Source organism: Thunnus albacares, chromosome 13, assembly GCF_914725855.1.
Source record: "Thunnus albacares chromosome 13, fThuAlb1.1, whole genome shotgun sequence".
In the NCBI taxonomy this organism is placed as follows: Eukaryota; Metazoa; Chordata; class Actinopteri; order Scombriformes; family Scombridae; genus Thunnus; species Thunnus albacares.
This window is the reverse complement of record NC_058118.1, coordinates 28,177,888-28,200,123: the sequence shown is the minus strand read 5'-3', so window position 1 is coordinate 28,200,123 and position 22,236 is coordinate 28,177,888. Positions and strand designations below refer to the sequence as shown.

At 39.1% G+C, this 22,236-nt stretch overlaps 1 protein-coding gene across 1 annotated transcript in view; it reads left to right on the top strand.

The window, feature by feature from the left end:
* tecta (tectorin alpha) overlaps positions 1-22,236 on the top strand; it is a 52,776-nt gene that overhangs the window by 594 nt on the left and 29,946 nt on the right. Inside the window, exons 2-9 of the mRNA XM_044371197.1 lie at positions 723-791; positions 4,000-4,139; positions 6,457-6,596; positions 8,877-9,058; positions 9,411-9,667; positions 9,774-9,900; positions 10,011-10,127; positions 14,499-14,840. Of these exons, the coding sequence (XP_044227132.1) occupies positions 4,010-4,139; positions 6,457-6,596; positions 8,877-9,058; positions 9,411-9,667; positions 9,774-9,900; positions 10,011-10,127; positions 14,499-14,840 (1,295 nt within the window). The 5' untranslated portion in view covers positions 723-791; positions 4,000-4,009. The remainder of the gene's footprint in view (positions 1-722; positions 792-3,999; positions 4,140-6,456; positions 6,597-8,876; positions 9,059-9,410; positions 9,668-9,773; positions 9,901-10,010; positions 10,128-14,498; positions 14,841-22,236) is intronic.

Here is a 22,236-nt window from a genome sequence, read left to right as displayed (position 1 = left end):
AACATCGATCAACACCATTTGTTATTTTCTGTAAAACTGGATCTCTTTATCTGATCAGTTTGGCATTGATGCTTTAACTAGACACACCACGGAGGGCAGTAGCGAGCAGAGTTTTAACAGGCAAGGCAAGTTTATTTATATAGCACCTTTCAACAACGAGGCAATTCAAAGTGCATTACATAAAACGTTAAAAGCATCGAGACAAAAGGCAAAAGGAACACACCACAAATGGACACCAAAATACAACTAAAAACAGTCATTAAAGATCCAAGAGAACAGAAAACAGAAGTTGAACTTTTAAAGAAAAATAACTTACTGCTTGATGTGTTTGGTGAATTTAAAAGGCTGAAAAAAAAAGTATTCAAACAGCCAATTTATATAAAAGATATTTCACAAAAATTGTAACATTATATGGACTGGTTTTTAATGGGTGGTTTTCTCTCCAGAAGTCTGACATATGTTCACCAGACCATTTTAAAAGACTAGAAAGATGTCTACGTTGACTCTGCCTGAAACCCAGCTGTCACTCCACTTTTCTTTTGTCAGCCTTATAATGAACAAAGGCAGTATTTCATGGTAGTTTTCACCCCTTCATATACCATAAAGCTGTCTTGGACATTTTATATTTGCATGCATATAAATGAGTTTCCACTGATTTTTTTTTTTTTTCGAGTCTCCTCTTCTTGTTTCATCAAAGTTCTCATCAACATTTTCTCTCGCAGGGGGAAGAAAGCATGTGATCTGATGTGTCGTTGAAAACAAGCTTTCCTTTGGTCTCTGCTACATCAGAGGTAAGAATCAAAAGGATCTATGAAATTAGAAACTATGATAGAAACATCAGACGGAGTCCGGACGCAACGATAAGTCGTTTGGCAAACACACCACCTCAGGTGGGCTGAGTTTAAGATGATCAGGCCCCGTTTGTCTGAAACTGATAGGGCTGATCAGGGCTGAAGAGAGACTGTGAGTCCCGGCACCTGGATGCTGTGCGCGGACAGACACGGTTGAGGTTATAGCTATGTCCCGATAAGAATGATGTCATCACATAACGATACTACTGCAGTTATAATAGTCATCTTCATATACTAATTGATTAATGCAACATGCATAAAAGCAGGACAAAATAGTTTGTTTTTTGGCCTGAGAAGCAGCAAAACATACTGAACTTAAACTGCGTACAGTAATAATGATACTTTTGTTACCACCACCTTCATTTCTACTGTTTTTTCCACTGCTGCTGCTGTTTCTACTGCAGGGCTTTAGTACGCTTTAGATTTGGTTGCCAAGCTGGCAACAAGCCATCAGCTGTTAGCTGCCAAAGTTGACTGAATGGTCTGTGTATTTTAATTATTTATAGCTGCAATGATAATAGTTGTTAGTGTTGTTTTTTTTTATTATTCCACAGTCAGTATGTCGTTAACGGAAAATGACAAAAAGAATAGTTAAAACACGTTGTACTACACAAATTGTAGTCTGGTTTTCTCTGTTTGTGTGTGTCAAACGTACATTTGTGGGCTGCAGCTGTTTATGTGACTAAACAATTAATTGTTAATGAATTGTTTAGTCTATAAAATGCATGTGTAAATGTAAAAAAAATCCCAAAGATATTTGTGTTACAATTCCATAAAATAGAAAAAAAAGCAGGAAATCCACACATTTGAGAAGCTCACTCATGGCATTTTTGCTTAAAAGATAGATCATGTATCAAAATTGTTTGTGATTAATTTTGTGTTGATTAGAGCTTAAAGGATCTGTCAATTAATCGATAAGTAGATCAACAGAATATTTATCGGCAAGATAATCAAATAATCGTTTTAGTCTTTTGTTTTTAAGCAAAAATTAAAAAAAAAAAAAAGTGTTTTCAACTTCTTAAATGTGAAGATGTAATGCGGTAATGCTCTGTGAAATTGTAACATCATTTTTCACTATTATCTGACATTTTATAGACCGAACAATTAATCGGAAAAAAAAAAATCTGCAGATTAATTGATAATAAAAATAATAATTGATTGCAGACCTAGTGTTGATTAACTGTTGCTTAGTCAACTAATCATTTATTTCAGAACTACACAAAATGGATTTCAGTAAGAACAGGTGTCCCAGCTTCGTTAAGAAGTATACTGGTGTCAGCTCTGCACCTGCTCTTGTCAGTGCTGCCGCGGCTCTCACGTTTCTGCGTCTCTTGTCTTGTCAGTTATTCTGCGATGTTGATGGGGTTATTTTTAGAGCTTTTTTTTATCCGGCACATACACACCAGCACAACACAGAACACAGAAGAAAAATGTCGAGAATCCAGACCGAGTGAAGTGATTTTGAAGTGAGAAGATTTGAAGTGCTTGACAGTGATCTAAATCTGGCTGCTCCTCTATAACGTCTGTCTTGTCCCTGTTAAATTATCAGGTAAATGAATACAGTTGCTCTTACTGCAGCTACCACCACCACCACTACTGCTGTTTCTACTACATTATTCTTATATTTTTTATTGGGTTATTTAAAAAGGGACAGTACAGATTAATATACATTGACATTGTGGTTATCTAAACAGCTTGTTTTTGCCAGTTAATCAAACAAACACTACTATTATTACTACTACTACTACTATTTTGGTATTGTAGTATTCGTGCTATTAAATCTACGTCTAACCGGTATTAGCAGCAGTGATAATCCTTCTCAGCCAGTTTAAATCCTTTGTCTGGCTGGGAAAATAAGGGTGGATGGTGTGACTTTATGTTGTTATAATTTTTTTGGAGCGCACACTCAAAAAAGAATTCCAGTTTTTATTTATTATTTGATTAAAAAGCGCTTGGAAATGCAGGTAAAATTGAAAAAAAAAAAAAAAAAGACTTTACTATTACCTAAGAAGTGCATTTAACCCCTAAAATGCTTCAGTGAACCAGTTATACTGGTTAAACTGGTTACACTGCTTCCACTGTCACTGTGTTACTTTATATGATCATGCAAGGTTGTTTTTTTTGCATGTTTGGGCTTTTTAACTACAAATGTGTATCACTTAACATTTTCCAAAGTAGATGTCAGTTCATACTCTCTGTGCAACTTTATTCAGTGCAGTTTAATAAGTCTTTAGATTTTTCTTAATGCAAATGAACTGATCAATATATTTATGGTGGGCCACTCTGAGCTGTGCATAAATCTCCCAAAATGCTAAAGTCATTTTTAGCAGGAACACGAGCAGCCGTTAGCAGAGGCCGGTCTGAGTTTCCTTTGAGCAACAGGGTGTACTGTAAGTGTGTGTGTGACCCTTTACCTCGTAGGAGATCAGCAGGCAGAACGAGACCGAAGGTCTCCTGAAGGAGAAAACACAAAACATGCTAACAAACAGAAGAGTTGCTCCCATGTTTGACTGATACAAATCTCCTAAATAGATGCAGCTGTGTGGATATTAATCATTAAGACTGTCACTGTTAATCCTCAGGCTGTTACAGTGGGCACATTAAATTTACTGCTACTGTCACCTTTTATTGCAGCTTTACATGTAAATCAATATCTCTAAAAAAATATATATATATTTTCTTTTCACTTAAAGTAGAGCTGCAATGATCAGTTAATTGACAGAAAATTAATTTCCAACTATTTTGAGTCAAAAATACTAAAATTCTCTTGTTCCAGCTTGTAGGTTGTGATAAAGCTTATTCACACTGTCGTACTGGGTCACGTGTTCCTTCATTACCATGAACACGCAAACTGTAGTTTATTTTTAGTTAATCTTTGTGCCATAAATACTCACTAGAGCACCACAGCTGAAAATAGTCCCTAACAAATTCACTATTTATTTGCTGCATACCCATCAAACAGTGAAACAGAACCATACTGAACTGATATATTTGATATATTTGTTGCAATAAACCCACAGTTAGTAAATAAGTAGTTTTTTGCCAATATTGGAAAACCCTGCAGGGCTAAAAAAAAAAAAAAAAAAGAAAAAACCAACTGTTGTTTGCTCCCTCTGTTTCTTTGTCTCTCCCTGGGATTCCTGCTCAGGACTGGTACAATGGAGTCCTCTGATGAAGAGGAGGTGCACACCTTCGTCCGAGTCCTCAGTGAGAAGTACAACCCGGAGAATTTCCCCTACGGCCAGGGAGTTGTGGTTCTGCCCAGCCCTCCAGGATCCCCGGTCAAAGGTGAGAGATGATGCTGGGGGATGATTTCATGGTTATAACCAGGCAGACTCCAGGAGCCGCTCGCACCAGCTGTTCAGAAGTTCAAACTTAGCCTAATTATAACTTAAGTGTTTACTAAATGGAGATTTACACATCACTAAATTAAAACCAGTTGCACCACACCAATTACGTAGAGATTAGTTGTTGCTAAATATTTCCACCTTCTACCTGCCAGGTGGAACTGTTGTGAAAGCTAGTTGAATGACCCAACTGACAAAGCTAACATTAGCATGCTAATTTCTGACCCGTTTAGACAGAAGAGTAAAAGAGGTAAAATAGAATATGGTTGACATGTTTCACATAAAAAACACACTAAGGGCCCTATTTAAGTGTGCAAGTGCAACAACAAGTGCAAGGTGGTAGATCTTAGGCAAATGGACTGCGTGTGGCATCTTGTGAAGCCACTTATATGATTATATCAGACTGCTATTTCAGCAGTAATTCTAATATATCTCACCTGACACATGGTCACATAGTTTAGTAATTATTGTCACACAACAGTGTGCAGTGTGTTTCAAGGATAAAATATGAGACGCTACTTTTGTTCAAAAGGAAGTTGGGAAAAGGCTGATGAGCCCCGCTAACCCAACGTCTCCTTCATAAAAAAGCAGAATATCGAGTTATAACCGACCAGTTTGATGTGTGTAGAGGTGTGTGTGGTTATAATGTCGCAGCCCGGTGTTGTTTTCAGGTGATTTAATGAAGGTAAATACAGCGAACGGCCGTGCATACCAGCACTCTGCCCTGGCCTGGCACTTCTCAGAGGCTGCGGATGTATCAACATATCAGTCCTGTTGCCTTCAGATGCTGCAGGGATTTAATGAACTGAAGGAGAAGCTTTTTTATAGAATAGCTCTGGACAGCAGATACTGTAAGAGTAAAAAACTTTCCTGCTTTAACCACATTAAACATTATTTTCTGTGCCAATTTTGGTGTTTAATTGAAATAAATTGTTCATATTTTAAGCATTAATCCTGTTGATAAATTCACCAAAGCAGCAGTGGATTGACGTTGCGCCACAAATAAACGTTGTACTGAAACATCTGTGTTCAGGGCAACATGTGGGCCCAAATTTCAACCAAAGTACAACAAATGTCTTTGAGCTGCTTCATTTGAATGAATCTCACACCTGTCTGCACCTCTCCTTCCACCTGTGCACCGTGCGCTCTGCGCTGGTCCGCAAAATACCACACAGGCAAGCAGTGAGTTTCAAGGTCGGAGCGCTGCTTGCACTGGTCATTGCGCCTCCAAGAGAATATGTCCCTTAACCTCAAATTACAAAACTTAATGCCAACAACTAGAATAACTAGCTAGACCAAATGACCAAATAAGTTCGTTAGTTTAGCCTATCAGATATTTCCCTCTTCCTACAATGCTACTAATTCTCAAACATGCATATTTCTCCAGTTATACAAATAGATTTAAAAAAAGTTGTGCCCATATTTGTCTATATACAAAGGATTTGTAGTTAGTTTTATTTTATTTTTTGGCCCCTAAGTGTATACTAGCTAAGGCTTTTCTTAAAGAGGACCTATTATGCTCTTCCTTAGTTTCAGTAATAAATATAATGTTGCAATGCTGGATGTTCACATTAAATGTGGCCAAAGTGTCAAATAATGATCAAAGAGCTTCAAATATCTTCATATGTAGTTGTGTTGACCTGTTTTTAGCACCACTAATGAAGCTCTGTGCATTTTGTGAGGAACATGTTTCATTTCCTGTACATTCTTCACAATAAAAGTCCCTCGTTATTAAGTCATTTAAAAGCTTTTAATGGGTTTTCATCAGTGGTAATTTAACACAAATCTGATATGGCTGCCCTTCAGCAGGCTACTGGAAAGCTGGCCAATCAGAACAGAGTGGGCTCACCAGGAGGCGGGGCCTTAAAGAGACAGGAGCTAAAACGGTCTGTTTCAGACAGAGGCTGAACTGAGGGGCTGCTTAAAGGGCCAGTATGAGATAAATAAGGAGTTTTTTTAACTGCGAATCATGCAAAGCTACTCTAGTGGTGTCCCAGAATAAAAATATAGAGCCAGAAATGAGCATAATAGGTTCTCTTTAAGCTTTAATGGTGCAACCTAATTTTGTAAATCAAGATTACGGTTAGCTGGTGCAACCCAGTCCAGATTTAAAGATGTAATTCAATTAATTGATCATGCTAAGTGAGCACTGCCATGACTAGTCAAAAGTACAACCCTACATCATCACATTTTTTTTCTGTCCTCGACAAAATCCCTGAAAGTAGCGCACACCTCCTGCATGTCTTTTCTGTTTGCAGATCGCCTGTTCTTGCCCAGCATACTGGTTCTGAATGACTGTGGAATCACTAAAGCCGGTGACAGGTCGGACATTGCAGCTTTCTGTGCCCATGTGATAGAACTGGACCTGTCCTACAATCAACTGAATGACTGGGGAGAGGTGGGTGTCACATCAGAGACAGACTCATCGATCTCATTTATTTGTTTGTGGGGGATAACATTATTTGAATACCAGCTTTTATTTGATTTTGTACTATGAGTTATTAACTGTGGAATTTAAAACTAGATGATTATGAGTCATTCAGTTGTCGTTCTTCATATTAGCTGCTGGGGAGGCAGTTCGTGTCTGGTGACTCCCCTCTGCAAATGTCGAGACAAATAAGCCTGTGTGACTTATTTGTCTATCCCCAAAAGTGGGACAGGGAATAAACATGCGCATGGAGGCATGTTAGTTTTTCCATAATGAATTCTTCAGTGGCTGGTATCTGTAGCTGCTCTGAAAAATTACGAAACAGTGCTGCCAAGATTCATTTTTGTGCTTCAAAGGTTTGGAATAAATTGTAATGGAAAATTCAGTTTGACTACAGGTGTTTCTAATAACGATGGCTCTATTCAATTCGAGTGTCCCAGTAAGCCATGACAGTGTCACAGTGAGCCAGTATGCACAATATCAAGACCCTGAAATTGAAGCATTATTATTTACACCTTGGCTTTCCTACTGTGACTCGTCTAAAGTGAAAAAAGGTCTTTTGTATCTGTGTTTTCTTCTATGCCTGCATGTTGTTGATACAGGTTTACACAAATACAGATATATCATTTGAATGTAAACAGATAATCCTTTCAAAAAAAAAAAAAAACATCCACATTGGAGCAGGCCCTTGTCATCCTACATGAATTATACCATTATGCTATTAAACAGTACATGTAACAGCTTTGTGGTGAGAGCTGGCTGGAGGCTGAGAGGGACTGAGTTCCCTCCCGCTGTGCCACTTGTTCCCACTCAGGTTAATTGATCTGTGGTTGGATATTTCCATTTGGTGGCTTTTGCAGTTGTTAATCAAATAAAAGCAAAACTATAGCCTTTAATCACTAAATCCAAAACTAAACCAGATAATACTTAAATTGAATGAAACAAATAAACATTTTTCTTACTTTTCAGGACTAAAATGGAAGTAAAAAAAATAGCACAGTATAAGAAGCATTTAAAGGGGATATACATTTCTCTCTCTTTTGATTATAAAGCAAGTCTAGCTGCTATATAAATATTGTGAAAGTATCAAAATGCTTAGGAACTGTACCTTTAAATGAGCATCTATAAGCTCCTTTAAAGGACTTCTGTAAGATTATGATGGCACAACTATATGCTCAGCATTTCTTCTACCATTGCCTTGAAGCGGCAGCCCGCCCCTCCTGAAAGAAGCAAAATATTTTTATTTATGTTATTTACCTAATTTATGTGCACTCGTTTCATGTCAGCTCAGTGTAAGAGTCTCTACTGCGTTAGGCTGTCAGTTATGGTCGTGCTAGTATCTCTGCTCTCTTCTGCTCTCCGCGTGCTACGGTGTGTTATCTGTGGTTGGCCCTGGGCGTGTTTCAAAACAGTCAGCCAATCAGAAGCGAGGGGCACTGAGCAGACACCGTTTCAGGCTGAGTGAGACAGAGGGGCTGCATCTACGGCTTGTACAGCTGTAACTAGGTGCTTTTTGACCATAAAAACATGCAAATGTTTGTAAACAGACCACAAAAATGAGAATATGAAACTGAAAAAGGGGCATAATATGACCTCTTTAAAAAAGTGTGCATGTTTGACCCAAAATTTAAAAATGCCCTGTGAAGTTATACTGAAATATCTTTCTTTTTTTTTACTAATGTCCCTATAAATAAAGCTTGTGATTTACTATATTTTCCATGTAAATATAAGAGAGAAGCAAACAGACCTCATTCACAGCAGACAGTTGAACTTGTAGAACACAAGTGTTACTAATAACATTAACGATGACTACGTTACTGGGGGTCTTCCAGTCCCCTGGTATTGCTCATACTGGCACATCTAAATGGAACATAGGCATTATTAATGTTATTGGTTACACCTGTGCTTTGCTTGCAGACAGGTCAAAATACACGTAGTGAGGCAGGTCTGTATTAGCTTAATGTTTATATATCTATGGCGTTGTTTAACACTTGAGAAGAAGACGCCTCATCAAAACCTGCTGGTCGCCATGATGATGAAAAAACACAGTTTTCCGTAAACTTAAGTAAAGGAGTAAAGGCACATGCAATTAATTAATTTGGGCTGCTGTTGATGACACGATTTTAATACATCTTCCAAAACGCCAAATGCTGTTAAGAGTTGTGTATTAGTTTTTGATTTGGTTTAATAATTTATAAAAATTTCTAAGATTTCTTCTTTTTTTTTTATATTAACACTTGTGTTTCTTAGATCTGCACCATCATTTCCAACATCCCCCATCTGGACTTCCTGAACCTGAGCATGAACCCTCTGAGCAGCGTAGAGCTGGAGCCCAGCATGGCCGAGGTTTTCTCCCGAGTCCGACGTCTTGTCCTCAATAATACACAAGTCAGCTGGGACACCGTGCACACGCTCACACAAAACACACCAGAGTAAGTGACGAAACATGTAAATGTTGTCCGTAGTTGTGATGTCGATAGAATCACTGAACAATGAAGCAAACCCACATACACCGTCGTCCTGCCACTGTGAATACTCATCAGAGTACAAAATGCACATTAATCATCTGCAGCTAAAAATAGTCCCCAACAACTGCATCTGCTCCTTAAGTAATGTTTGCATAAAACTACAGTGCCCAGCTGTTCTTGGAAATTATTTAGCCAACCACAAAGAGCCAGGAGATGCTCAGAATTGTCCAGAAAACATATTCAATGAAAAATGTTTTATATTATACTTATTGCATGTTTCTCAAACTTTAGCAATTTACTGTTCCTGTTCATCCAGGCTGGAGGAGCTTTTCCTGTGCCTGAATGGATACAACACTGTGTCAGAATCCAAGACGTCTTGTCCGTCGCTACGCCTGCTGCAGATCACAGACAACCAGCTGCAGGAATGGGCAGAAGTGAGGAAGTTTGGGCAGATGTACCCAAGTCTGAGCACACTGGTCCTGGCCAATAACAGTGTGGCTTGCGTGGGTGACACTCAGGAAACATTGAAGCGCCTCTTCCCCAACCTGCGAAGCATCAACCTCAACAACTCAGGTCTTGAGAGAGATAATGAAGGCTGTGCACATTTTCATCTGTCAGTGTATGGTGTAAACAAGTATTCACTGTGACCCTAAAACTCTATGATGTTCTGTCGTTCAAGGGCTCAGTAAGTGGGAGGACATTGAAAGGCTGAATTTTTTCCCTAAGCTGGAAGAAGTCAAAGCAAAGGGGATTCCTTTATTGCAGCCTTACACCACCCACGAGAGACGTAGCCTCCTTTTAGCACAGTATGTTTGAACTTACAAACACATACACATCAAATCTTTATTGACCTTTGATTGAACTTCATACTTACAAATGAACTTTTATCATATTCTTGCACTGCTGTTGCCTGCAGGCTGCCATCTGTCGTGGTGTTGAATGGGGGTGCAGTGTCTGGTGGAGAGAGAGAGGATGCTGAGAGGTTCTTCATCAGGTACTACCAGGACTGCCCAGAACAGGAGCTTCCTGAGAGGTACTCAAACATAAGCATGTATTATACACATACACATATTTATCACTTTTCACCTCATTTCAAGGTGGGTGTCTTTAGTGATGGGTGGGCTGTTATTTTATGACTTTTACACTCTTGGATGATACTTGTTCACAGAAAAAAGGGCAGTGAGTGTGGTGCTTTAATACCTCCAGAAGTAGAAGAATAATACACAGTAGGGATGTTTCTTGAATTTTTAGAACCAATACCAGTCACCTAGGGCTAAATATCGAACTGGAATGGTTTCCAAATTTATAAGGACTGAAGATTTGTTAAAAACCTTGCTTTTTTATTATTGATATCCCCAGTAGCGCTGCGACTAACGACTGTTTTCATTATCAATTAATCTGTTGATAATCAATTAATTAATTAGTTGTTTGGTCCATAAAATGTTAGAAAATGGTGAAAAATGTTGATCACTATTTCCCAAAGCTTAAGATGTCTTCCTTTTGTCCTGACCAACAGTCCACAACCCAAAGATATTAAGTTTATTATCATAGAAAGAGTTAAGAAACCAGAAAATATTCACATTTGAGAAGTGAGAATCAGAGAATTTGGACTTTTTTCTTCTTAAAAAACGACTCAAATCAATGAATCGACTAAATCGTTGCAGCTCTTTGTCATAATGCCACAAGAAGCAGCTGATGTTGCATGTCGAATTCAAGTATAAAACAAACAGTTAACATTCAACTCGTGCATGGTAAAATAGAGAATCTTTATATTGCATATTAAATTAATTATTTTACCGTGTAGCCAAGACTTTTTATGGCAAAAAAAATCTGCTTTTATATTAATGAGGAGACTAAATATATTGTATAACACAATATAATTCAACAGCATCACAAACTACAGCCTCTAAAATGATGAAAAACTGAACAGTATAACCTTTATGAAGGTTGGATCAGACTGCATTTAGCTCAGACAGCTGACTGTTAAACCTGGCTTGTTATAAATGATACAATAGCTCAGGAATGCCCCTAATATTCATTTTGTAAAATATACAGAAAAGTTAATGAAGTATTTGATATGTTTTTGTTAGGAATGTCTATCAATATCCATACAATCATTTACAATTTATCCTCCATTTTTGACATCTCAACAGACGTAGAATAGACTTGATCGACCTCGAGACATGCAGGTATTTAACGCCATGATACATTTTGATTCATCGTAATCTCTTCTATCAAAGGGTTTGATGGGGAGATTTAGATTCCAGCATCTCAAATCCATAAATATTTCAGTCAGTCTTTAATAACCCACATCAGCGAAAAGCTAAAATGTTAAGCACCAAGTGTGGAAACGTTCTCCCACGTGGAGGATTCTTACCCGAACACCTGCAAAGTTGTAACAATAGCAACAACCCACTCTTTGTGTTCAATATATTTACAGTATGTGATATGATTTTTTGGGAAAGCCCTCCTCAGGGACCGACAGCGGTCAAATAATTGCCCACGCTCCTCACTGACTGCATTCCACTTAACCTCAGCAGAATGTTGGGGAGGGATTTGTTGAAGGAAGGTGTAGTCCCTGACTGGGGGAAACTAACCTTTGGGAGACAATGCCACCAGTCTCTCCCTGTTCAATGAGTCCTTTGTGCTGCAAATTCTCTGATTGGAAAACTGATACACAAGGTAGCAGGTTGATTTTTTTTTTTTTTTTTTTTTTAAATATATACACCTTCTCTGTCAACCTCAAACCTTAAGTCAGGAGATTGATTTGTTCTCTGATGTCACTGGAGCTTGCAAGATCCAAGATGCATTTCGTGATTATGCTATGCGCCTTTGAAGCTCACTTGTGCCATCATGTCCATCATACATCACTGCAACCATCAAAAAGGCCTACAGACATTTTACTAAACTTCATCAAATCCTTGTTTCCATTTCTTTCCCTCCTGTCAATGAGCGACATAGTCGTAGTCTTGGTTCGAATCCAGGTTCTCAGTGTAGGCTTCGAGGTCGGGGATCACCGTGACTGCATGCGGGTGTTATGGGGTTGTCGGACACACTGAGTAAGCATGCGAACGCAAAGCTATCCCCTTTCCTTTCAGATGAGGCTGTGGCCTTGCTACCCCCAGAGATCAGAGCCTGTAGGGTGGGTCACAGCCTCTCAGGTGAACGGATCTGACATGGTCTGGCTTTGAGTAACCATAAACGCAGCCTCAAACCATAAATCCGACTGATAGAGAATGATATACCTAAACAAATTCTTTAAAAAAAAAGGATAATCTGGGAGTGCAGTAAAGGTTCAGCAGTGCTAAAAATCTCGTGGGACTAGTTCCACATGTTTCGATTAAAAAACAGACATAAAAAGAAAGAAATGTGTTGGCTGGAGAGGAAGGATTAGTTGCAAGGAAAGAGAGAAATCTGAGAGTATCCAGTAGAATAAGTAGAGAGGGAATGAAAGGCAACTTAAAGGAGACTGGACCCGGAACAGAGGATATTGAGGGTCAGTCGGGGGGGGAAAGTGGGGAAATCAACATTTTAACTTTTGAAGCAGGTCATCTTTCAACAAGAGGTCTGTAGAAATGAGAAAATCAGGTAGGATAAAACGCCAAATGAGAAGGCAACTAAGAACTGGGCTAGATAGTATCTGTATTAGTTCCAAAAGCTTTTATTTCTGTTGCTACTTTACTGTCCATTATTGGAGAATGCTGGAAAAGACAATTGGAATGCTGGCTTGTTATCACCTGCAGCACTATTTGTCCCATTATACCGTGCTTACCACCTTAAATGAAGCCTTTTAGCTTAAATGGCTTCTCTCAGAATGGCACTTTGTGCACTGCGGCCTAAGAGGAGAATTCCCAGGGCGGACCACAAGTTTTGGCCAGAAACCCCAGGCCAGGGGATTGGCTTTGTGAGGAAGTTTTGGAAAGGCAAGGGAAATTGCTTTGATTGGCCCAGCTGTTACAGTAGCTTTGAAAGCGCAGGTCTTTTTCTCCTGGATTTTATTTAATCGTTCCTGGGTCCTTATCTCGAACACGCATTCCCCGGAGGTGGTTGAGAGCTTTCTCACGGCAAGCGAGAGGCAGAGAAATCAGTGTTTCTCTGCCTCTGAATCACTACACGAGGTACGTTTAAATACACCGGTTTCTCATTTTTAATTTGCACATAAAATAACCTGAGTGGAAACAGAAGAAATTCAATGAAAAAGCTGAGATACAAAAAACGCTTTTGACTGAGGCTGAGAGGTCAGCATGTCGAAAAAGGGAAAATCGGAAATAGATTTTTCAAAAATACCTTTACATGGTTTCTGCTTCTTTTAGGGTAGACAAAACATGTAATGCCTCCACTCACAGTTTAAGGCCTCCACTCCACCAGAAAGATGAAAAATATAGAATGAATGAAGGGGAGATGTCAGGGGTGTACGTAAACCTCAATGACCCAGGTTTGAGTCCAGATAGGGTCCCTTGTTACATGTAACTGTCCTCTGTATTACCATTATGGCAGGATGGATGAAAAAATTAATATAAAAAACACACACACACACAAATGTAATCTTAGGTGGGAAACATTAGTTAAATGCCATTATGCTTCATTAGTTATCAGTTATCAGCGAGTGTTCTCCATAAATTAAGTTGTATTGTCATGTCCTTTTAAAAAGTGAGAAAACTTCGATTCATATTTTATATTAGGGAATTTTCCGAAATTTAAAAAAAAAAAAAAGAATAGTTGAACATTTTGGGAGATAATACTTATTTGCTGTATGTAAAAATGAGGAGTTACACAATGGAATCATTTCTTGATGTTGATCTTCTGTGCAGCATCTTTAGCTATAGCATGATTGCCAGACACAGTTGGTGATCACAGTTTTCACTAGAGGTCTCTATGCAGACACAATGGTGCTAAATCTGGCAACCTTCCTGTTGCTGTCACTGACTCTAGAAAGTCACTGCGTCTGGATATTGTGTGCTACAAAATAATTACACTGTAAATCACGCTAAAGCCAAGATTGTCATTTTTACTTTGAGCTTCTATACAGATTAAATTAACGGTGTGCAGCATTTTAATCTGTATGCTTTACAGGTGTTGGTTCATATATTTTATGACTTTTATTTTTTGAGCTTTGAACGCACAGACACGAAACTGATATTGATGTCTCATCTCACTCATGGAGAGAAAGCAAAGCACATTTCCTCAAATGTTGAACTATTTCTTTAAAATGTATTAAACATTTTAATGGGAACATAACTACACTTGCACACATATACATAAGCAGTACATACTCTTCCCTCAAATGAACAGATATGTTAAGAATTTTTCACATCTTCACTGAGATCTTCTCACTTACATGTCACTCACTAGTCTTTACAGCAAAACCCTTCAGTGATCTGACTTGAGCCCTACATTCTCCCAGGTACCACATCCTTGTATCCAAGTATGGTCAGCTGGCCCCGCTGGCAGAGGTGGACCTGAGCCCCCGCTCCACCATGGTCGATGTTCGCTGGGGCGAGAGGGTTGAGGCAGTCAGCCTGCGTCTGGAGCAGACGGTGGGAGACCTGAAGAAACACCTTAAAGCTCTGCTGCAGCTGCCAACCAACGGGATCAGGCTCTTCTACATTAACCGGGAGATGTGTTCAGTCGTGGGACCAGAGGAGTTGAAGTGCGGCTGCCGAGCCCTCCACTCCTACAGCATTCGGGATGGGGATGAGATATTAGTAGTGCCCAAAGTCAAAAGCCGCTGCAGCTCCTCAGATCTTTGAGTCAAGAGGCTCTCTGGTTTTTTGATTGATGGGACTTCAGGAATTTTAGATAATGAACACTGACTGGATATTAAGCTTTGACTTGAGCCTTTTTTTTTTTTTTTTTTTGAGTAAAAAAGGTATTTTGCAGCCTTGAATGTAAAGGTGTTTGCTGTCCACCATATTGAACAAATTTATACAATAGTATATTTGCACATAGGTGTTCCACATTCACAGATAAGATTTTATCTTAAGTGTGCAAGTCGCACATTTTTGATTGAGTTGCTTGAGCTAAGACTTCAGTTTACATCTCATTTATGATAAGTTTTATATAAAACACAAACATGGTGCGAATCGTCCCTTGAAAGAGAAAAAACAGCTGCCATTGTTACCAGTTGAAAGCAAAAATTGCACATCGATTTTTAAAACTAAAACCACTTTATAATTAGAGTATTTGATTAGATCTGAGATTTTAGGATTAAAAATATTCCCTTGTCTGACTTGCTGGTGACACTGCTGCACCATGCATAAAGAATCTAGAAATGTATTAGTATTTATATGCAGAAGTGAAAATTGTTGAAATTGGGTGAAAGAAAATACACACCATCAGATGAAGATTGGATTTGGAAAAATACGAGCAGCTGTGTTTACGTTCTGTAGTTTCATTATTAATTGCATTTTCGTAATGACTTTGCTGGCTTTTCTGCAGCAGCAGCAGCAGCAGCTCTTATATGTTCTCTTAGACCAGATCATAGCAAGCCGTGTGAATAGTGTTTTCTGCCCGAGACTATGCAATTCGGGTGAAATTTTATAGGTGTTGGTACTGCCAAGTGTTTGCCTTGCATAAAAACAACTCTTCATGTAGGAAAAATAATGAATAATTTGCATTTTATTTACATTTTTATGATCGTGACAGGCTCAAAAAGGCTCTATTTTCCGAACCATTATTTGACCAGAGTAGATTTGCTGATGTTGTTTTCCAAGAACACACGTCTTTTCCTGTTTCTCCCCCGTCACTCAAATCCCTCTCTTTTCACATGACTCTTGATAGCAGTGAAATATCCTGGGATAACCCTTGAGCTGAAATCACAAGGATAACAGAATACGTGGCTGCAGTTCAGTCAAGATGCCCTGGCAGAAAGACGAGACAAGTCTTAGGTGAGCTCGGGTCTGTGACAGAGAAAAGAACGAGTGTTGATGCTCAAGTTACTGCAGGTCTTCTAGCTGTCCAGCCCATGAATGGAGCAGCTCTCTCTCCCTGCAGAGGCAGTTGAGAAACGTTGAGGCCCAGTCTGTATGGTAACCACACACCAGCTGCTGTGTCATGGACACTTCCGCTGCATTTATGTTAGAATGGGTTTACCCAACAGGCTCTCGCCCCTCACCTATTCACCTCAATCTCTCCTTCACATCCGTCTCACAAACCCGACACTTCTAGTGTCTGCTGTTTCACGGTATTGGGGGGGTCATGAACTTTTCCATTGGCTCACATTGGCATTGATTTTCAAAATCAAAGATACAGTACTGAGAGAAAAACACTTTCCCACCTACTGGAATTTTACACACCTTTTTATTGACATGGGGAGAATTTGGAAACACCACACAGGATCACTTTGCTGTAGTCTGCACTCACCACAAACGTTGGATTGTAGTGTGCAATTTGTTGTGATGACCAGATCCGAACTTAAGCCGAGGTTAAAGAGCTGGAGTATATTGCTCGATGTCTTTATACACGTAAACTCCCCATCTTTTGCAAGGAGAAGTTTCATGTTTGATGGCAAATTCTAAGCCAACCCTGAGCCTTTTCAAGAGAACTATATAGCTTCATACAAAGAATCACTCTGGTTTTCTCCCCTTATCCAAAGACAGGCAAGTCAGGTTGATTGGAGACTCCAAATTAAACTTGAATGTGATTGTTTGGATCTTTTTCTGCCTGTTGCTCAATGTTTGCTGGGATAAATTCCAGCACCCTTGACCCTTAACAGCTCAAACATGTGGACACGTGTTGCAGCTGTATACAGTGTACAGTAAATAGGTCAATAGCAACTGCGTTTTATCATATAACAAAAAATAAAAATCAGGAAGGTCTTTTAGATGTTTGAATGCTGTGAGACCTTAAATACAAAAGAGTTTATGTTCGGAAGCATGCTAGGTGAAGTGCTTGTGTCAAAGATGTGATGATGATATAGTCAGTAATTAGAGCTGCCTGTGTAAAATGTTACTCTCAAACACGTCTTTACCAGTTATACCTTCCAGTGAAGTTTAGCTTTTTGTCACCGAAAGTGTGTGAAAATGTGTTGAGGTGCCGTCGTCCTGTAGGAGCCTTGCAGTGCGGTCTGGATTGCTCCTCTTACACAGACTTGCTTTGTGTAGTAGATAACTGGAGATCTCTTTTGGGGGTTTTTTCTGTCTTGATCACTTGCATTATACTATGTTATGATTGAGTGCTTACTTGGGAAGTAATGGGATGATTGTGAAGTGGATTGCCGTAAGGTTTTGGTTTGCTTATTCTGAATTTTTCTTGATATGTTTAATTTAAAATGTCAGTGTGTATGAGATGTGTCATTTCAGGGAAACTGTGTCATTTATGGGCATTTGTAATTTTGACATTTTAAAATATCACTTGTGCTCCTGTCCTCCTCACCTCTTTCTTCCAGTAATACCAAATGCAGAGATTATTTACAGATGTAAACATCAAGAAGATAACTGCTAATCTGTAATACACTTTGCCTTGCGCTGTTAAGAATATGGTATTTAATTTATATCACGTCTGCTTTCTGTAGTTTATGTGTATCTTAATATTTTTAATGGTATATTCTAGTTTTCTTTCTTGAAATCATAATGCCATTTCCATACCTGTACTGTATAGTGGTGCTTTCACTTATATTAAAGAAATAAATTATAATTATTCCATCTTAGTGCAGTGTTTTTAAAATGTTTTTAAATGAAGCAAAGCTGTCAGCTTGTTCAAACATACAACTAACAGTTATACTCACATGATGTGCTCTACTCCAACATACTGTGCATCAAACTCACCCTTTGCGATATGTCTTTCCTGCCCACTCTTGTGGTTTGCCATACCCACTACTGCAATTGGTGAAATATAGCTTACATTTTTATTAAAAATCTTGTTAGTCTCTTGGCTGTACTTGAGCACAACAGTGCTGAGCTAATGCCACGTTCACGCTGTATCAGATGGATGGGAAGGATCGGAAAGATTCCCATGTTAAGGACTTACAAGCGTCATCTGACAACTCAGGAAGGTTGTATGATAATGGAGTTTGTCATATGAGGGTTTACAATACTATGCATTGGCAAAATTACATTATTAAATTTAAGTTTAATTACATTGAATGAAGGACTTTAGCTGACATGAGGCATCCATTTTTGTTTGGTTTTCAGGTACTAATGTATTATTAAGTGCCAAGTTGACTATATCGGAGCTTTCAGAAAAATCTCAGTTTCCCAGTTGTAAATGCAACTTAGAGGCTATTTGCAAGTTTTTATAATTACAGTAACTCCGATATGATATAAACACAGCATTAATGCCAATGTCAGCATGCTAACATGATTACATGACAATGCTCATGCTGATGTTATGCAGGTATAATGTTTACCATGTCCGCATCTTAGTGTAGGGTGTTAGCATGCTAACATTTACTAATTAGAGCTAAAAGGATTGCCAAAGTTATCACATTTCACTCAAATTCACTAATATCAGCCTCATGGTATCGAGCAGCAGCTACCACAGCTTGAGGCTAAAGCAATGCAGAAGTATGTAGCCATGCTAACTGCTAGCATGGATGAAAATGATTCCGACTAAATCAGTACAAGCACAAAACACATTGTATAAATGAATTGGCTTGCTTACAAATTAACTACTGTATTCCATTTCAAAGTCCTGATTCAAAGACAAGCTATGGAGTGTGCCAACTCTTGACAAAATCACTCATGTTACAAGCAGAATGTACACGTGATCAGCATGCACAGCTCTGTTTCACAGGCTGAATGCTTGGCTGTGGAGAAGATGGGATTCTGCAGATCTTCTCTCTTTCTGGCAGGCATGTTTTAGCCGAGCAGCAAGAGTCCATTCCATACGTGTCAGGCGGTGTTGTGTTTCTGGGGCATTCCCTCTATTTTCCCCCTCCTCTTCTTCCAACTACATGGCTCTAATCCTGTTTGGGATATCTATGCCACCCACCACCACCCACCCCTCAACACCCCGTCACCGACAGGACCCCCCTCTAAGAGTTTGGGAGCTAAGGAGCCACTAAGCCATTCAGACCTTCTACTAGCCATAGGTTTAGTGGCAACAAACACGTTGCGGTTAACTACCAGCAAGTAACACGATAACATATCAAAATAATAAATTATCTGTCTTACTGGTTTGCCTTTTCCGAAGATTAGCTACATGGCTTGTAAACTCAAAACACTTTTTCCAGTTCAACTTGACAACAGTCCAAACAGTTTTAATCCAGAACAGAACTTTGTAGAGGTGATTGCAATGCTCTTGAAGAGTACGAATTTTGGAGGAGAGTTGGAGGTTTTTATCTGTTCTCACAACATGGTCATAATGTTCCCATGATGTAATAGCCTTCCCCAAATCACATTTGAAAATACTCCAACCGAAGCCCAAACCGTAGGTGAAAACATGGCCAAGGTCAGGATGCTGAGCTCTAGTTCCACATGGAAATAGACCCAAATGGATATTGAGTGTCTAGATTGAATTAACACCATTGTTAACAAATATGCTGCATTAGTCTTAACGTGTTGGTTTCTTGACTATTGAGGCATAAAGGAGAATTTCTCAAAGGTCACTGCAGTTTCACTAATAATGCATCAATCCAAGAATGTGGCCGTAACCATCTGGTGCGGTTGAGCTTGGAGATGTTCACTAATGCAAGATGAGACTGGGGTTTGAGGATGGATGTGGTTGCACTGTATCGATCACACCTAGCACCTTGTTGCATAAACAGGACCTGGCTGTGCAGCTGGTATTCTGATCTGCCCCTGATCTGCCCCATTGCATTATGAAGTGGGATTGAGGGCAGGGGGGTGAACAGGGCCTATTGTGCACTGAGGTGAAGGAGTCTTTGGGGTAAGAAGGTTTGGGTTACTGGAAGGAGGTTCACCATTGTGAATGGGAAGGAAGGAGAGGAGGACAGGGCAGGGCAGAGCCAACTGCTGGGCATAGGGGTTGAATTAGAGTGGCCCACTCCACGGATTAGGTGACTGCCGAACAGAGCTCAGCGGGTATCCAGTCCAGGACCTTCTTTGTGAAGGTCAGGCTTGATGGATTCTCCAGAACTTGTGATGCTGGATACTTTGACCCTGTTCCCACACAGTACCCTCCTTCTGCTTAAAAATCATTGATGCGATTCCTGTTAAACAAATCTTTTCAAACAATTTTAAAGGCAGTTTTAGAAAATCTACCATCTACACCCATATTAATGATCAAGTACAGTCCCATTAAAATCAGAGCTGCATCACTCTACAGTACATAGACATGTTTCTTGTCTTTGGCTATGACTGCCCCTGCTGTTACCTCTTCTCTAGGGATCAAAGCCCTTGGGGTAACTTTATTTGGAGTTGATTTCTTGAACTATTGCAGCATCACTGACATTCCTCTGCATCTCCATTCAGTGGAGCTTCTTGATGTTGAACTCTGTACTCAGACATTGCAGTGCTAAAAGAGTTAATGCTCTTATCTCTGCTTTGGACAATCTTTCAGTATTAAAGATGACATTAATTCCTGTCGTTAAGAGCTTTTAGTCTCCATCATCCCATCCAACAACCTGTCATATACTAAACAAAAAACACAGACTGTCATCGACATGAAGAAACTTATGGTTAAGCAGTACTGCAGAGAATCAGAATCAGATTTATTGCTCACATACAAGAAATTTGTCTTGGTGTAGTGGTGCATAACAATCAAAAAATAGAAGGTAAAGGAAAAAACAAGTATCTATATAAAGTGAGAAAAATACAAATACCACAGAAGACAGGTGGTATAAATATATAAATAAAATTTTCCGATAAAGAATAAGTAAAAAATATGTTCTATGTGAAGTGAGCTGTAGAGTTTAAAAAAATATAATGTTCACGATATTGACTGGGAATGTGCAAATGTTCACATTATAAATAGTATGTGTAATATGCAAGTGTAATAATACAAAGAATACAAAGAATTGTGTTAATGTAATGTGTGCACCATGTTAGATGTGATGAGTTCACAGATGTGCAATACAAGATTATAGATTTCACATCAATATGACGTGTAGTGACTATGAGTGGGATAGAGTCCATGTCAGTGGGGGTCCCAGGCCTTGTTGATGAGGCAAGCTGCAGGTGGGAAGAAACTGTTCTTGTGGGATTAGGTTTTGGTCAAGATAGACCTCAGCCTCTTTGCAGAGGGGAGTGTTCGAAAAAGTTTATGTACAGGATGGTAGGGATCAGCCATAATCTTATCTGCTTACTTCAGTGACCTGGAGGCATGCAGGTCCTGGAGGGATGGTAGGTTGCAGACAAACATGCTCTCAGCAGAGTGAATGATATGCTGCAGTCTGCCGTTGTCCTTGGCAGTAGCAGCAGCATACCAGATGGTGATGGAGGAGGTGAGGATGGACTCAATGATGATGGTGTAGAAGTATACCATTATTGGCTTTGGTGGGTTGAACTTCTTCAGCTGCCACAGGAAATACATCCTCTGCCATGTCTACCTTGCTAGGGAGCCGATGTTCTGCTCAGATGGTGTCTGGCTGCAACTTTCTGCTTCCCTGATCTCTCTCCAAGAAATATTTTTGTCTTTTGTATCTCTTTGAAGTATTTTTTGGAAGATCACCACTTGAAAGCACTCATGAAGTTGCACTCAGTTGTACACATCAAAAGGTGTGGAAGTAGCTGTGTGAAGAAGTGAGAAGATGAAGTCAATTCAGGACAAATCATAAATATCAGGATGCAGATTGAATTGAATGTTCTGTTGATGGTCACTGTTGCCCTACAATATATAGTGCAAGGGACAGGGAGGACCACAAAATTGAAAAAAAAGAAATAGAGGACTATTGTAAGAGCTCTAGAAACATCTTGGAAAGCAAAAGTATCAAATCTATCAAACATTTTGCTTTTTCATTGTTAAGTTTCCAAATTCAGAATTGGCTGTAGCTTTCCAAATTCCTGGTTTGACTGATATCTATTGGTGCACAACATTTATTATAAAAGGAACTGTCCTTTTAATACAAACAGTACAACACCATCTTGTATATTAACTGCCAAAACAGTATACTATTAAAATTATTATAGTATGTAATGTATTAGTATATAATGTGGGACACAGCAACTTTCTGCATCCACAGATTTTAATGCCAAATGTTGATGGTTTTAATGCTGAAATATGACTTTAAAGCTACATAAATA